This window comes from Hyperolius riggenbachi, chromosome 10 (assembly GCF_040937935.1).
Source record: "Hyperolius riggenbachi isolate aHypRig1 chromosome 10, aHypRig1.pri, whole genome shotgun sequence".
NCBI classification, from domain to species: domain Eukaryota; kingdom Metazoa; phylum Chordata; class Amphibia; order Anura; family Hyperoliidae; genus Hyperolius; species Hyperolius riggenbachi.
This window is the reverse complement of record NC_090655.1, coordinates 116,967,272-116,985,606: the sequence shown is the minus strand read 5'-3', so window position 1 is coordinate 116,985,606 and position 18,335 is coordinate 116,967,272. Positions and strand designations below refer to the sequence as shown.

At 46.3% G+C, this 18,335-nt stretch overlaps 1 protein-coding gene across 5 annotated transcripts in view; it reads left to right on the top strand.

The window, feature by feature from the left end:
• LOC137535770 (outer mitochondrial transmembrane helix translocase) overlaps positions 1-15,462 on the top strand; it is a 31,440-nt gene extending 15,978 nt beyond the window's left edge. For all 5 annotated transcript variants that reach the window (XM_068257665.1, XM_068257666.1, XM_068257668.1 and 2 more), the window contains 6 exons: positions 108-308; positions 4,211-4,317; positions 11,831-11,920; positions 13,905-13,955; positions 14,725-14,858; positions 14,944-15,462. In XM_068257665.1, the coding sequence (XP_068113766.1) occupies positions 108-308; positions 4,211-4,317; positions 11,831-11,920; positions 13,905-13,955; positions 14,725-14,858; positions 14,944-15,061 (701 nt within the window). In that variant the 3' untranslated portion in view covers positions 15,062-15,462. The remainder of the gene's footprint in view (positions 1-107; positions 309-4,210; positions 4,318-11,830; positions 11,921-13,904; positions 13,956-14,724; positions 14,859-14,943) is intronic.
• The last annotated feature ends 2,873 nt before the right edge of the window (positions 15,463-18,335 follow it).

Genomic DNA, 18,335 nt, shown 5'->3' with positions numbered 1-18,335 from the left:
GTAACACCTATTAGAGGGTAATACCCACATACTTTACAGTTATCTGTTTACAGTCCTAATGAACAGGTATGAACGAGTATTTCATAGAGCCCTGCTTGATTTGCTAGGTGTGCTTCTGTACGGGCCTCCTGGATGTGGTAAAACTCTGATCGCCAAAGCCACCGCCAAGGAAGCCGGATGCCGCTTCATCAACCTGCAGCCATCCACACTGACAGACAAGTGGTACGGGGAGTCCCAGAAACTGGCGGCTGCCGTCTTCTCTCTAGCAGTCAAGCTCCAGCCTTCCATCATCTTCATCGATGAGATTGGTAAATCACTTTAATGAATAACCCTTCATCTGCAGATATGGCATGATATTTCATGCACAAAAACAAGTGTTTATTGATGCTTAGATGATTCTGAGGATTAATGATTTACTGACGTGTTTTGTTGCAGATACTCTGATTAAAAGCACTCATACGCAAACTCATTTTACCATGCTTCTCCATGAGCTACCTAGTCTGAAAGATAACTGGCCATAGATTATCACATAGAGCCTGTGCACCAGTCTCCAGGTATAGAAGACCAGGCCGCAGGTCTCAATTTAAAAAAATCAGATTGCTCTTTACAGCTGTATTCTGCTTGGAGTACTGCTGCCATGACAATGTTCAGAAATTCTCACTGTGCTGCACAGGAAAAGCCCTTGTTACACATTTTCAACACATGGACTACTCTATTGACTGTCCGCAGACTAAAACTCCCAACTTCCAGTTTGTGTTATGCCTGGTACACACCATGCAATTTTCCCATCAGATAGACAGCTCAAATAGATAATTTCCTATCATTTTTCTGATAGATCTGAAACAATTTGAAGAAGAAATATCGATCAGAAAAACAAATTGTACCTGTTGGAAATGATCTATTTGACCCTCTGACGGGAAATCGCATGGTGTGTACCAGTCATAAGACTTCGGACCCTCTACAGATCGCTTATCGCAGTTGCAATTGCTCAGCGTTTTTGCTAGCGTTTTCTAAATCAATTTTAGCAGCGATTTCCGGCGGTTTTTGTAGTGATCTTATGTTATTGCTAGCGATTGTGATTAGCAGTTTTGAAGGATCCTGTCCCAGATGGGAACAAATGGCTCAGTAACGAGTACAAGCTGCTTTGCAGACCCTTCATTTGAATAGCTACTGCCTTAGAAGGGTAGCAGGACTGTTCTGCAGTAAATAGGCTATTGTACAAGAACACTAAATCAATTCTACCTTATAAACTGGAAAACGGGTCTGTTTGGGAAACTTATAAATGTGGTGATTCAGCACAAAAGTTCTGATAAAGGTACTTTAAGAAATGGTGATCGCACTGTCCAATATTGAAAGTTTCTTGATTTTTTTTGGGGGGGGGGGGGGGGGATATATATATATATATATATATATATATATATAACTAGAAAGTGACTCTAGAAGAAATAACTGCATTTTTCAGCTTCACAATCACTTTTCACCTTTTATTAGTAATGTCGCTCTTTTGGCATAATGGCATAAGTGGCTAGTGAGTGATTATGGATGATTGTCATACTTGGATCACACATTAAAGCGGAATATAACCCAGCATTTCAACTTTGCTCCAAAACATTATTTACAGCATATTATATGCAACCAACATTTTTTTTTTACTAGACCAGCATTGGAAGGGTTAAACACAGAGCTTTAAAGTTCCTTGGAGAGAAATGCTGCAGCAGCCAAGTTAGATAATGATACATTTAAGTAAACAAAATGTAACAAGTGAGGAATGTTACACACACTCTGTGCAGGAGCTGGAGGACAGCCAGAGTGTGTAACATTCCTCACTTGTTACATTGTGTTTACATAAATGTACCGTATTTTTCGCCGTATAAGACGCTCCGGAATATAAGACGCACCCAGGTTTTGAGGGCAAAAACCAGGGAAAAAAAATAATTCATAGTAAACCTGGTGCGTCTATATTCCAGGAGCGTCTTGTAGGTGTTCTACCCTAATTAATGTCCTCAGGAGTCCCCCATGTGCCCTCAGTGTCCTCATGTGCCCTCAGTGTCCCCCCCTTAGGTGTCACGTATGTGTCCTCAGTGTCTCCCATGTGCCCTTAGGTGTCCCCCGTGTGCCCTTGGGTGTTCCCAGTGTGGCCCATATGAGCCCTTAGGTATTCCCAGTGTGGCCCCCAGGTGTATAATATGTGCCCTCAGTGTCCCCCATATGCCCTTAGGTGTCCTCAGTGTAGTCCTCAGGTGTCCCCATGTGCCCTTAGGTGGTCCCAGTGTCCCCCATGAGCCCTTAGGTGTTCCCAGTGTTGCAATAGGTGTCCCCATGTGCTCTCAGATGCCCCCATATCCTGGATCTTGCAGAATGGTGTTATGTACTGACTGCGAGTGACGTCAGAATAGGAAACTCCCCTGGTAATACAGCAGTGTCACGTAGGATCCCCTCTTAGTTTGTGCACCAGCAGGCAGGGAAGCCCAGCCTCCGACTCATATTCTAGCCCTTCAGTCTTCCCAGAGAAATGGTGCAGCAATCTTGAGCTCAAAACTACCTCTCTGCTCTAAAAGATCAGCAACAGCATAATGACCCCAGCTCCCTGTGTGGTCCACTCCCCGTTCCCCGTGTAAATAGTCTGGCGGGCGGCATGTATGTATAGAGTGGCCCCCGAGATCACTGCCTGGCTCCCCGTGCATCAGCTTGCCCAATCTCCTCTCTCCGCATCTGTGCGCTCACCCCCCGCTGATGTGTCCGCACTCACACCCCCCCCCCCCCCCCGCCTGATGTGTCCGCTCACCCCCCGCACTGCTGTCCGCTCACCTCCGCTGCCGCTGATGTCCGCTCACCCCCGCTGATGTGTCTGCTCCCCGCCGGGTGTCAGGCATCCACTCATCCCCCGCCTGATGTGTCCTCTCACATCCCGCGCTGATGTCCGCTCACCCCCGCTGCCGTCCGCTCACCCCCGCTGATGTGTCTGCTCCCCGCCGGGTGTCAGGCTTAGCATAGCGGCAGTCTTACTCACTTTAGCCGCTCTCCGGGAATGCAGACCTGGTCTCCTCTCGTCACCCCTCTAGTGATGGCTTCATCAATGACGCGTATCATAGAAGCCATCACTAGAGGGGCGGCGAGAGAGGAGACCAGGTCTGCATTCCCGGAGAGCGGCTAAAGTGAGTAAGACTGCCGCTATGCTGAGCCTGACATGCGGGGTGAGCGGACATCAGCGCGGGAGGTGAGCGGACACATCGGGTGAGCGGACATTAGCGGCAGCGGGGGGGGAGTGCAAACACATCAGCGGGGGTGATCTGGGGGCCACTCTATACATACATGCCGCCTGCCAGACTATTTACACGGGGAAGGGGGAGCGGACCACACAGGGAGCCAGTGCAGGGAATCCCCGACGTGGCGGCGGTTCGTATCTGCAGGCGTTCGTAAGTCGGGGATTCCCTGCATTTGCCGTATAAGACGCAGGGACTTTTTCTCCCCATTCTGGGGGGAGAAAAAGTGCGTCTTATACGGCGGAAAATACGGTATCTATCTAAACTTCGGATGCGTCTGCATTTCTCTCCATGGAACTTTAAAGCTCTGTGTGTAACCCTTCCAATGCTGGTCTAGTAAAAAAATAATAATGCTGGTTGCATATAATATGCTGTAAATAATGTTTTAGAGCAAAGTTGAAATGCAGGGTTATATTCCACTTTAAGCAGAAGCTTTTAGTTTTCTTATCAGGGCTATGGAGACTGTACAACAATCATCTGACTCCAACTCCTCAGTTAATGAAAACCTCCAACTTCAGGTACCCAAAATTGCTTCAACTCCACAGCCCTTGCAGGTCTATGTAGGGGGTACAAAAATCATCGACCTCAGACTTTTCAGCTTATTAATCCACCGATTCCAGGTACCCAAAAATTGCTCAGATTCCTTAACTCCAACTCCACAGCCCTGTTTGTTATACAGCATATATAGAACATATATATGTTCTTGGCAAAGTCATGGAACACCAGTTCCCATTTAGTATTGGTAGCAGTGTCTTCATTAGAAATTTTCAGTGTTTCCATGACCTTCAACTTGGTTCCTTCCCATCTGTACAACTTGAATGGTCATCTAGTTACATCAGCTCACATTTGTTGTGAATTGAAATGGGCATACTTGAGCATAAGAAAGATAGTATGTTATACATATTTTCAGAATAATTTGAAACTTTTTCTGCTTTGGTTTCATATAGACTCTTTCCTTCGGAGTCGTTCCAGTAACGACCATGAGGCCACAGCCATGATGAAAGCTCAGTTCATGAGTCTCTGGGATGGATTGGACACAGATTACAGCTGCCAGGTAATAATGTGTGGATAGAGGATGAGGTCCCATCAGGTTTATAGAGGTGGAGGAACACAGGAAGCAGCAGGTATAGGCATACTTTATATCATGCTTGTACCACTGAAGCACATGTATTAGTGTTTATGCACAGAGCCAACAGCCCCAATGCTGGATACTGGAATACATTAGCCATATGTTTGAAGCTCAACAGAGTAACCAAGCAGCTAAGGGTGACCTAAACCTCTAGGAAAGTATAGGGTACAAAAAGAGACCAAAAATCCCTCCTACTAAAAAGCAATGCTAAGTGTGATTTGCCTTCTTAAAGCCAAAGGTACTTGTGATAATTCAGCTTTAAATAACTTCAGTGGTTACACACAATGCACCACTACTGAATATGCAAATCATCTCGCCAATCACCTTGCCAATGGAGGATATGTATAGGGAGAACAGTAGGGGGCCAAGGACCGAGCCTTGGGGGACTGCCACAGAGATGGTTGGGGGTGGACGAGGACTCATTGAAGGAGGTCGTGAAGGAGCGGTTGCAAGCAATGCACTGACGAGTTGATCAGAAGGGGTCTGAGGGAGATCTGAGGGTGTGGGCGGGTGATTGGGTCCCTGTAAGGGGCAGATTAGGGTCTGATCTGATGGGTAGCAGTGACAGGGGGCGATTGATGGGTGATTAGAGGGGAGAACAGATGTAAATAATACACTGGGGAGGTGATCAGGGGGGTGTTTGGGTGCCCGCAAGGGGCAGATTAGGGTCTGATCTGATGGGTGGGGGTGACTGGGTGATTGATAAGTGATCAGGGTGTGATTAGAGGGGAGAATAGATGCAAGCAATGCACTGGCAAATTGATCAGAGGGGGTCTGAGGGTGATTGGGTGCCCGCAAGGGGCAGATTAGGTTCTGATCTGATGGGTAGTGGTGACAGGGGGTGATTGATGGGCGATCAGTGGGTGATTAGAGGAAAGATGTAAACAATGCACTTGGGAGGTGATCTAAGGATGTGGGCGGGTGATTGGCTGCCCGCAAGGGGCAGATTAGGGTCTGATCTGATGGGTGGCAGTGACAGGGGGTGATTGACAGGTGATCAGTGGGTGATTACAGGGGAGAATAGATGTATACAGTACACGGGGGGGGGGGGTCTGGGGAGGATCTGAGGGTGTGGGGGGGTGATCAGGAGCCCCCAGGGGGCAGTTTAGAACTTAATCTAAAATATAGTGTTGACAGATAAGGACAGGGAGTGATTGATGGGTGATTAGGGGGGTGATTGGGTGCAAACAGTGTTCTGAGGGGTGATCGGGGGGGGGGGGGGAGGGGGTCTGAGGGGTGGTTTGGGCGATTAGGGGGGTGGGCAGGATCAGTGTGCTGGTGTGTATACTACAAGGGCTGCCTCCTAGCCTGATGGTTGCTCGATCACTGGGGCCACCAGGGGAGGAGGCAGCCAGTATAATACTTTGTATACATAAAGTGTATTATACACTTTTGTATGCGGAGATCGCAGGGTTAACAACCCGCCGGTGCTGCTAATTGGCCGGCAGGTTGATGTTGCGAGTGGGGGGAGCCTAATGCCGGCGGATAGCGATCCCTGGCTAATCAGTCCCTCAGGTGTCACCGATCGGCGTTACGTGGTCCTGAGGGTGCCACCTTGCTGACGCCCATAGGTAGTGGGCAGTCGGCAAGTGGTTAAAGTTCCACTTCAAAGATATGATCTTGTGCCTTGTCACATGAGCCACAGTTGATTTGTGATGAAATAGATTGACATTTGGTATTAATGTTTATTTTCCTGATTTGAGCCACTGATTAGCTTAATTATGTCACATGTGACCTAACTTATCAGCGAGGCACCAGGAGAGTATCCTGTAAAAAATGGAAGCCAAGGACGGACTTGCAGCCAAGTGTAATGCTTTATACACACTTGAGATAACAGTCTTTGGAAAAGGCAAGATCACAGACCAATTTTACCCCCTTCCATGTAGTATGAGAGCCATACTCTACACAGTCTATTCTATGGAGCTGCACTCCTCATCAGATAAAATCTTTGCAAGATGCTGCACACAAAGATGCCCGTACACACTCAAAAGATCATTATCTGCAAAAGATCTGTTCCTGCAAAATATCCATTCCTGCAAAATGCATTCATAGTCTATGAGATCTGCAGATCCTCATACACACTTGGTTTAACAGACTTCATCTGCATATCTGGCAATCATCTGCAGATCTGAAAATCCACCCTGGTGAATCTGATCTGCAGATGATTGTCTGTTAAACCAAGTGTGTATGATGATCTGCAGATCTCATAGACTATGAATGCATTTTGCAGGAATGGATCTTTTGCAGGAACAGATCTTTTGCAGATAATGATCTTTTGAATGTGTACGGGCATCTTTGTGTGCAGCATCCTGCAAAGATTTTATTTGTTGGGGGAGTGCAGCTCCATAGAATAGACTGTGTAGGTATGGCTCTCATACTACATGGAAGGGGGTAAAATTGGTCTGTGATCTTGCCTTTTCCAAAGACTTTTATCTCAAGTGTGTATGAAGCATAAGCTGTGCTGTAGGCGCTCACTGACAGAAGGCTAAACTATCCAATGAAAAAGATGTGATGTGGCCCTAATGTAGTGTCTGTCTTTGTAAATGGGCAATAGCAAGGTGTTTTTATTAAAAATAAACTATAGCATCTTTAGTGCAACTTATAATTATAATTAGTTATAATAAATGACGACATTGTCGAGTACCTGTGTCACATTGATGTGTGGCACAGGTACATCGACGATATTTTTATGCTGTGGACAGGAGGCGAGGAACTCCTCCTGGAATTTGTGGAAGTATTAAATACCAACACTTTGAATTTGAAATTGACATGTACATTTGATAAACTTTCAATACCCTTCCTTGATCTTCAGGTGGGGATAGGGGAAGAAGGGATGATCACTACTAAATTGTATCGTAAGCCAACGGCTTCTAATACAATATTACATGCAGGAAGTTTTCATCCTGCACATCTGATCAACAGTATACCTGTGGGACAATACTTACGGGCCAGGAGAAATTGCTCCAGCTTGGAGGATTTCAAGCTGGAAGCAATAGAATTAAACTCTAGATTTAAAGCTAGGGGCTACTCGGGGTCATGCATTAAAAAGGCCCACAAAAGAGCAATGGACTCAGACCGTGATACTCTAATTGCTCAGAGAAAGTCTAAGAAAGGTAACAGCTTCCTCGAGACCGTCCCTCTCATCACCAAGTATAATAAACAACAGGACCAATTTTATAAAATTCTAAAGAGGCATTAGCATGTCCTAACCGACGATGTGAGGATACGCCAGTGTGTCTCAGATAAACCTAAACTGACATTTAGGAAGGCTCCTACCATTTCAAATAAGCTCACCAGAAGCCACTACCAGGGAGACCAACGTGGAGATTCATGCACTGATTGGGGGATCTACAGGTGTGGTTCCTGCAATCAGTGCCCTTATATCAAAGTGGGTCGACTTAATGTCTTCCCACATGTAAATCGGACTGTAAAAATTAGACATTTTATCAATTGTGCCACAGAGGGTGTCGTGTATGTACTTTGGTGCGTATGCGGCGCCTTCTATATAGGCAAAACGACCAGGAATTTACGTCGTCGTATCTATGAGCATGTCAATGATGTGGTGAGCCACAATTTTGGCTCCCCAGTCGCGAGACATGTCATAGCATGCGAATCAAATCCATCCAATAAAATCTCCTTCAGTGCTGTGGATAGGATACATCCACCCCTGAGAGGAGGTGATTTTGATAAGATCCTGACACAGTGTGAATGTCGTTGGATCTATAACCTTAAGGCTACGAAATCTCCAGGACTTAATGATAATTTAAAATATGCTCCCTTTTTGTGAAATCACATACTCCTACATCTTTACGAAGGGGGACTGTGCGGATCTGGGGGTTGGGAGGGGGCTGAGTGGGGGTTTTCTTGTTAGGGGGGCGGGCTTTGGAGGTGGGTGGCCTGATGCCCCCTCCGCCGGCTTTTGGGGCCCATAGGTCGGGCGGGGGGGCCACCCGCAGCATCCCATATTTAGGACTGCCTTTTACATGCTTGGGCAGCCCTTCTTTATGCTTTTTTGCTTTATAGCTTTTTTCTATGTACAGTATATGCAAATTTTTCTTCATTGTATTATCATGCTGAATTGGTTCTTTTGATATGAGATGTCTCTATTGACTATATATGTTTATGATTTCTGTTATAATGATGTAAGTTTCATGTGATATTTTGATCTGTAATAGTTTAACCACCCTGGCGTTCTGATAAGATCGCCAGGGCGGCTGCGGGAGGGTTTTTTTTAAATAAAAAAAAAAACTATTCCATGCAGCCAACAGAAAGTTGGCTGCATGAAAGCCCACTAGAGGGCGCTCCGGATGCGTTCTTCTGATCGCCTCCGGCGGCCAGAAGTAACACGGAAGGCCGCAATGAGCGGCCTTCCGTGTTTCGCTTACCTCGTCGCCATGGCGACGAGCGGAGTGACGTCATGGACGTCAGCCGACGTCCTGCCGCCAGCCGCCTCCGATCCAGCCCTTAGCGCTGGCCGGAACTGTTTGTTCCGGCTACGCTGGGCTCGGGCGGCTGGGGGTTCCTCTTTCGCCGCTGCACGCTGCGGCGGCGATCAGGTAGCACACGCGGCTGGCAAAGTGCCGGCTGCGTGTGCTGCTTTTTATTTCATTAAAATCGGCCCAGCAGGGCCTGAGCGGCAGCCTCCGGCGGTGTTGGACGAGCTGAGCTCGTCCAGACCGCTCAGGTGGTTAACCATTTCAAGTTGAGTCTCCTTTAAGAGTCCGTTGTGCCGGGTAGAGGCGTCCCTTTGGAGCTGGCTCTATTCTCCTTCCCTCTCCTTTCCCTATGTCTATGCGTTTCTTTCTTCCCTTTTGTTTCTCTCAGGTGTCTGCTCCATTGCTTCGCCGTATGCCCGGCACTTAGCCTGGTAAGGAGAGGGGCGGGATCGGCTAGACTTGGCCGGCCCCTGACCCAGCTCCCTTTGTTGCCAGGCTACCGGCTGGAACGGCGCAATGTACGCATTGGGCATGCGTGCACGCGTCAGTTCCGGCTGGACGGACCACGCTGGAGCGCAGAAGCCGCACCCACGGAAGTCACGCGGCTTGGGCCTCCGACGTAGACGCCATTTAAGGCGCATGGAGACGGCTCCTGACATACATACCTGGTGGTCTGTGTCCTGATGAGCCGAATATTTAGGCGAAACCGGTAGACAAGGTCTGGGCGGCCTGGGGAGGCTATTACTGCAGCAATACTCATCACTCTTCATGGAAAAAGTTTGGCATCCGACATCCACATAAGGACACGTAAGCTTATAACCGCACTACAAATCTGCTTTCATCATCTATGCTGAGGCCTACTTCATTGCCTCATATTGGGACTGCTTACAAATCACTCATATTGAGCTATTATTTGATCCCATGGATGCCTTATCTGTTTCATATGATGCAAAGATTGTGATTATGATACGCAACATACTAAAGGTGGACACCATTTGAACTATCCAAATCAATCACAGTGATTACCACAGTTGCCTGCTTCTGGACAGGAACTTTGGATCGTTTTTGCTTGCCAGACCTTGTGCTTCATGTTGTACTAAGTATTACAGCTTGACATTCTCTTGATATTAAAGTGCCTGCCTTTGGACAGGAAGTCTAAGCCGTACATCTGGTGTTATTACATTTATTTATCAAGAAACTGGGGCCCAAGCTTGGCTTACAAACAACTATTGATCCTTTAAAATCTCTAAACTGCCTATCCACGGACAGATATTCTAAATACAACAAGTTGCCTGCTTCTGGACAGGAACAGTACAATACCATCAGTTGCCTGCTACTGGTCAGGAACTTTGTGCTAATTGATCACTGTTATTACATACTCTTCTGCCTGTGAACAGGAATGCCACAGCATCATCTGTTGCCTGCTTTTGGTCAGGAACTTTGTGACAACTCTTGCTGCTACCTTGCTGCTACCACATCTCTCTGCATCCCAGCATCCTTTTAGCCTTATGGGCTTCCTCAAAAAAATGAAAGTGCTTTCTTTTTCAGTTTGAAACATGTTGCATTACTGTATAATTGCTGCTGCATATTGATACATCTTATTCTCCCCTAGCTGTCCAGACATTCAGATCACCTATAGTCTGTATGATCAATATTAACTTTTTTAATTGTATTAATAAATGCTAATTTTTACTCATATCTTTGTGTTTATGACTCATTGAAGTGAGACCTGGGTGCAGATGGGTTCTGCTTTTCTTTTTCTAAATTCTTTAACCCAGTCACTCTGAGTCATGTTTATTGGTGTTTACTATATGCTTGTAGGAGTGGTCTGGTGTTGGTTGAGCTGCACATTTATACAACTTATAATTAGGCCTATATTTTCATGCTAGTCCTCAGTGATCTACTACAACAATTGGGTAATTAAAATGTTAAGCCTGATCTACGCGGTACTATTTTTCATCAGATAGACGGATCTATTAGATGTAATAAGAAATTGCATTGTGTGTAGAGGTCAAAATTGTTTCAGATCAATTTTGCTTTGATAAGTACCCAAAATCTATTGCACAATCTAACGCAATCCGATTGGAAATTATCCAATAGATCTGTCTAATAGATCCAATCTGATGGAAAATTGTACCGTGTAGACGAGGCTTAATGAATAGAGCTGTGTTGCTTATACCTCATCTACAGTACTTCTGTTATCACTGAATTCCTGCATTATGAATTGAAAAAATTAACCTGTAAGTGAATAAAGGCAGCCATACACTGGTCGATGTGCCATCAGATCGACCAGCTGACAGATCCCTATCTGATCGAATCTGATCAGAGAGGGATCGTATGGCTGCCTTTACTGCAAACAGATTGTGAATCGATTTCAGCCTGAAACCGATCATAATCTGTTCAGCTGCTCCTGCCGCCTGTCCTCCCCCTGCGCATACATTACCTGACGCTGGCTCCCGGGCATCTTCTCCACGCTGCACCGCTGTGTTCTTGCTCCATCTCGGCGCTTCCTGTGTCACTCCGTGACCAGGAAGTTCAAATAGAGCGCCCTCTATTTGAACTTCCTGGGTCACTGCAGTGACCCAGGAAGCGCCGGGATGGAGCGGGTGCAGCGCTGAGAAGATGCGGAGAAGACGCCCGGGAGCCCGCATCAGGTAATGTATTTTTCATCAAATCGGCCGCCGCTAGCGACGCGCACTTTACCCGCGGGCGATCGAGGGTAATTTCCCGCACGGCGCGATCGACGGTCCGATCCGATTTCGGGAGGAAATCGGATCGTCGGCGGCGTTTACCGCGAACGATTGGCAGCAGATTCGATCCCAGGATCGAATCTGCTGTCGAAACGGCCGGGAATCGGGCCAGTGTATGGCCACCTTAAGTTCCATAGAAGATTTTTGCTGGTCCCACATCCTCCTCTTTTGCCTATAATTATATGTTAGAGCAGCAGTATAGATCATTGTGATAACAAAACGCTCAGATTTGTTTTTCTGTTTTTCCTGCAGGTGATAGTAATGGGAGCCACAAACCGTCCTCAAGATCTGGACACAGCAATAATGAGGAGAATGCCTACCAGATTCCATATCAATCAGCCGGTATGTTAATGATCATGGGACACAATGGTAATTAATAGGATATGTTGAACAGGGCATTGTTTGGCATAGATTACCTCCTGCAAGAAAGCACAGTTTGAGGGACTGCATGAAGCCAGTTAAAGCAGACTTGGTTTCCTTTGAATTTTTTAGTCATTTTCTAAAAACAGTAAGTTATTAAAGAGAACCTGAACTGAAAATAAAAAGTCAAAATAACCATACACAAGTCATCCTTCCTTCCTGTGTAGTCTACTCCTCAATATTTTTCTCCTTTCCTGCATCTCATTTGTTCATTAGGATCAATGGAATTCTCCGTCCTCCATTTTAAAAATGGCCATTACCCCCTAACAGCTTCCTGGTCAGCACACTGTTAAACTGTAATATCGCCCACTTGAGACTTAGGGAAACATGGACATTACCTTGCACATTCAGTTGTAACTGACAGCTGCTGATATATAACTGACAGCAACTGGTATATTTCAGAACTGGAAGGGATCACTGTAAGAAGAAAATGGTGAGCTTCTGAGAGGAACTGACGGTGAGGTAAGTATGTAATATTCATGAGCAGCTACGTCGTGTTTATTTTAAATAATTTCTTGCTTCAGGTTCCCTTTAAGTATAAAATATTAATCCTTACCTTAAGGTGCATACACACCAACCACGACTGTTGCCCGTTGGGTTTCAGGCTTGATCCCAAGAGTGACAGTGTTTGGCACAAGTTCATACAGATGTATTCATTGCCTACAGCCAAGTGACGCATGCTTTTGCTATGGGGAGGGGAGGATTAACAACAGTACAACAGAGAAGATTCCTGCAAGCAGAGTAAGGGCTCATACACACTAAACGCTTTTCTGAGCGATTTTTAGCTATCAGTGCTTTCTGAGAGCTTTTTAAAAAATGCTCCCATTGACTTATATTAACCACTTCTATACCATGCAATTTTGTGCGGATCTGTGCTGCGTGGGCTCTCCAGCCCACAGCACAGATCAGGTTGCAGCCAGGCCGATCAGACTCCCCCCCCCCCCCCCCCCCCCCCCTTTTTTCCCCACTAGGGGGATGTCCTGCTGGGGGGGGTCTGATCGCCGCCGGCTGCTTGCGCTTGCGGGGGGGGGGGGCTCTTCAAAGCCCCCCTTCGCAGCGCTTCCTGGCCTCCTTCCCCTTCCCTCCCTCTCCCTCCCCCTGTGAGCGGCGCAGGACGGATTTCCGTCCTGCGCCTGATGGGATAGGCTTTAGCCTATCAGATGCCGGCGATCCCCGGCCAATCAGAGGCCGGGGATCACTGATCTCCTCTACGGCGCTGCTGCGCAGCAGCGCCGTATACATGTACACACCGGGGAAGATCTTCCCCGTGTGTTTACATTTACCCTGCGAGCCGCCGATCGGCTCGCAGGGTGTTCACGGAGACACCCTCCGTGAACTGACATGGAACGGCCGCTCATACGAGCGGCCGTTTCCATGGAATACACTTCAGGATTCAGGGGCGTACATATACGCACCGAGAATCCGGAAGTGGTTAAAATCGCTGTAAAAAAAAAAAAAAAAAAAAAAAAATCACGATTTTACCACAATTTTAATGCAAGTCAATGGGAGCGTTTTTTTAAAAAGCTCTCAGAAAGCGCTGATGGCAGAAAAAGCACTTATAGTGTGTCTGAGCCCTAACAGTGTGCCTGCGCTTTGCCATCTCTTAGAGATCCATCTGTACACACAAATTCTCAGCTGAATTCAGTCTAGCATATGTATGAGGCTCAGCATTCTGAAGCCAGGTGCTGATACACAGACTTGGGGTCACCACAGTGTAGTAACTGAAGGTAGTGGCAGTTCATACATGCACGGATAAGTCCTCACAATGCACTCTTCAGGGAATAACTGCTGAAAATAATTATTAGTTTTTTCTTTAGTAGAGCTGTAGTGATTCAATTCTGAAATGTTTTCAAACTACATGTATCTGCCTTGCATTTTTCCTAAGCTATAGCTTTTTTTTCTGCAGTCTCTGAGACAGCGAGAAGCCATACTTAATCTCATACTGAGGAACGAGAATGTAAGTAACACAAACACGTTTTATGTGCATTTTATGTATGTCAAAACTCATTCATTCTATCTCCAAATTCTGCCTCTGTCCTAAAATGATGCAATGGTCTTTGTTTTTGTCCTTTTGGGGGGGAGGGTGTACAAATTTTAAAGCCTTTTTTTAAATGTCTATTCACATCCAAAACTGTGCTACCATTAACCCTTTTGCAGCAATTATAGAGGCTTGCAAGTGCTCCAGGCCAATTTATTTTAGCACATATTTTTTATTTTGTTACATTTTCTTGCTACTAATATGTACTGCTGTAATGTGTGTTTATGGCCACTTCTCACTAGGGGGCAGTGTGAGACACTAGCAGAGGACTTCTGCTTTCAGTTTCTATATTTTCTACTAGCAGGGAGACATCTAAGCATTCCAAGTACTTACAGCACAAGTTCTGCCGAGTTTAAAAGCAGTGCACTTATCGCAAACACAAGTTACACAAGATAATTACTTTGAAACTGCTAATGGGTTAAACCTCAGTTTCACAAATGGTGAACTATCGGGGCACACGATGTATGATGGGGGTGGTTTAGAGTGAAAGAGCCCTGGTTATGAGGGGACAGAGAAATGTTCAGCTATTTAATGAAAATCTCACAGCAAGGCGATTGTTCAAGTGATCAGTCAGGCCAACTGCATTTAATTTTGTTGGGCAAGTGTCGGTCCATGTTTTTTTATTTTTGTAGGACAGTACATTTGTTTTTCCCTAATTCATTGTAGTGCTGGTCTTTTTTTGAAACAGATCGATACATGTGTGGATTTGACCCAGATTGCAAGAAATACAGATAATTTCTCTGGGAGTGACCTGAAGGAGATGTGCAGAGATGCTGCTCTGTTGTGTGTCAGGGAGTGTGTGACCAGCAGCTCAGAGGACTGGTGAGTATGGCTGCCATGTATCAATGACTTTTATTCTTTCATCCTGGAATCTGTTGGTGGAAATTCCTGTCTCTGTTTCCTGCAGTCCGGGTGAAGAGATCCGACCAATTCAGCAACAGGATCTAATGAGAGCTATTGACAAAATGAAGAAATCGAAGACTGCAACGAACCATGGAGGTTTAATGCACGTTAGTCTGGACTGAATAGCTGTCGCTAGAATCACCTGAAGTGATCTCCAAAAGGGACAAACAAGAGATGCTGCAGGAGGAGGAGCATCATCTCTAGTGGTGACTGGACATTATGGACTTCAGTCTCCCTGGTGGTCTCCAGCAACAATTCAATAGAAAGTAAAGAGCCTTGCAGAGAGGAAGTGGCTACTCTCTGGCTGTGTCATGTGAGCTGCTGACTATAACTGACATGTTGAATGTGTGTGTGTGTCCTCATGTTTACTTCTGTAAGATTACTGTCTGTCTATGCATGTTGAGTGACTAGTGGCATTCCATCCAAGAGACAAAAACCACATTGGACTGCTGTATACTGCCACTTAGTCTGGATGCAGGGCTCAGCTGTATTCCTTAAAATAAATAATACGGGCTGTACAGTCCCTTTTTAGCCCATCATTTAGTCTACTATAAAACATGTACAGTATGCACAGGAGAACACTTCCAGCTGTATTTATACAAAGTTTAGGCTTAGACCAATATGCAGGATCAACAACCGTTTCTGTATGTAGGCCAGTATGTTTCACCAGCAGCAAATTCTTGGTTCCAAGTTCCCCCCCCCCCAAATTTTTTTACATTTGTAGCACGGCGGTAGCAAGAGAAGTTTGAAGCAAACCTGTGACAAAAAAGTTAATTACTTAACCCTCCTGGCGGTCAATTAAAACCGCCAGGGGGCAGCGCAGCACTATTTAATTTTTATTTTATTTTTTAATCATGTAGCTAGCCTAGCGCTAGCTACATGACAGCCGCTGAGCTGCGGCATCCCCCTACCCCCTCCGATCGCCTCCGGCGATCAGGCCCATCAGGAAACCCCGTTCTAAACGGGATTTCCATTAGGGTTTCTCCCGTCGCCATGGTAACAGGGCGGGATGACGTCAAAGGGAGTCCCGATCCCACCCCTCAGCGCTGCCTGGCACTGATTGGCCATGCTGCGCATGGGGGGGGGGGACTGGCGGCTGGTAGCGGCGAATTGGCGTGGAGCGGCAGTGATCGGGCACTGCACGCAGCTAGCATAGTGCTAGCTACGTGTAATAAAAAAAAAATTTTTGCAAGTCGGCCCAGCAGGGCCTGAAAAATCCTCCTGCGCGGCATAGCTCGAGCTGAGCTCGGGCTTACCGCCAGGAGGGTTAAGATGCTTTAGGGCCAGTGTTCCAACATTTTAGCATACCCGACAAAAAATAGCATACAAATCAGAATCGTTTATTTTGCCAAGCATGACTGGGTCATGCCTGGAATTGGTTTTAGCATCACAGGGCAAAGTTACAGAAGAGACATAAACATAAAAACGCAAACAGTGTACAAACATTAAGTTACAGCAGAAATATACAATGCAAGGAGCCGTGAGGCAGTATCACAGCAAGAAGCAAAAAGACGTGCTCAGAAAGATCCCAGTACAATAACACTCTCGTGCCATGGCTAAATACAAGTGTGAGGGGAGCACGATGGGATTTATAGGGAGTTCAAGAGTTTCACCGCTGTGGGGAAGAAAGTGTCTCTGTGCCTTGATGTCTTGGTGAGGAGGGCCTGGAACCTCCGACCCGATGGGAGCCGTTGGAAGAAGCGATGACCTGGGTGTGATGGGTCATTGGAAATCTTTGCCGCTCTAGAGCATAACCTACAGTTGTGGATGAGCTCCGGGGGGGGGGTCCCAAGTATCGAGGTGCAGAGGACAGACTCTATGGTGGCGGAGTAGAAGGATTTAAGGAGTTCTTGGGCCATACCAAACTTCTTTAGTTGGTGCAGGAAGAAGAGTCTCTGCTGGGCCTTCTTTTGGGTTGTGATGGTGTTCATCTTCCAGCTCAGGCCATCAGATATGGTTGTGCCCAGGAGTCGGACGCTGGAAACGACTTCAACTTCAGCACCATCAATGAGAATTGGGTGCGGGATCGTACTCTGCCTTCTGAAGTCAATGACCAGCTCCACAGTTTTGGTGGTATTGAGCACTAGCTTGTTCGCTCTGCACCAGTGGCAGATTCTATCCACCTCGTCTCGGTAGGTCTGCTCATTTCCCTTGCTTATGAGGCCAACAATGGTGGTACCGTCAGCAAATTTGATGACCTTAACAGAGTTGTCCTTAGAGGTACAGTTGTTGGTGTAGAGCGAGAACAGGAAAGGTGACAGGACACATCCCTGAGGGGCTCCAGCATGCGCAAAGTCATGCAGGTCATACATTAACATCATAATGCCCATCAGCAGCATTAACCTTGCAACCCGAGTTAGCTGCCTGGGTGCTGATGTGCAATCTCCACTATCCAAGTGGATATAGAGTTAGAATAAAAAGTTGTCCAAGCGAAGCAAGGACCGAGCCCGCAGCCCAGCGAGCGAAGCGAGCGGGCAAGGGGACACTGATTCTACTAAAAAGGGGTATATCGCTTTAAATGTATGCTGTTTTATCAATGTATGCTAGTTTGTTGGAACTCCGGTTCACACGAGTGTTAACCGCTGTGCTTGGCATCGGTTCCCATTGTTCAGTAATCGCTTCATGCTTTGACCCCTGCAGGGGGACATAGAAGTGCCCCGCTAAGGCAATCCTGCCCAGGACAAGATGATGGGATAGAGCGCGGCGTTAGCAAGAACAGGAAAACCTGATACCAATACTTTATGCAATGATCACTAAGCGCTACAACGCCGGTTGACTGTCCATGTGAACCGGTCTTTAGGGGCGTTCCAGATCATACTCAACCCCGCTGCTATTAACTGGGACCTTCTCCTTCCTCACAGCTGCCCTCCCGTCCATGTACAAACACAGCCATACTGCAGCGGCGCCGTAGTACAAAGCCACTTGTGCATTTAGGAAAAGGCTGCGCATGAGCAGTTTTGTACTACTGGACATGCACGGACAATACTTGCACATGTGCAGTACAGCCATGCTCGTACAGTGACAGGAGCAAATTCGACAAGCTGTTGTTGAATTGGTTCAGAAGAGGGTCCAATTGCTGGAATGGTGGGCACCAGGAGGATCTGAGAAACCTTTAACTTAATCTTTTGTTTTGCTTCAGGTATTTTATAAATTTAAGTTCCTCTTTTTCTGATTGCTTTCATTGGCAAGGTATTTTATACCATTAAACTCCACATTCATTGCTGAGTGCTACAAACCAATATTGGTGCTTCAAGACTTTTTTTGTAATTTTAAAGTGGAACAAGTGGAATTGCGGTAAATTTTGTCCTCTTCTCCAATAGCTTAAGCCAGACTATAATAAGTTATAAGAACAAACTCATATTTAAAGAGAGCCTGAGGTGGGCTCAAAAAAAAAAA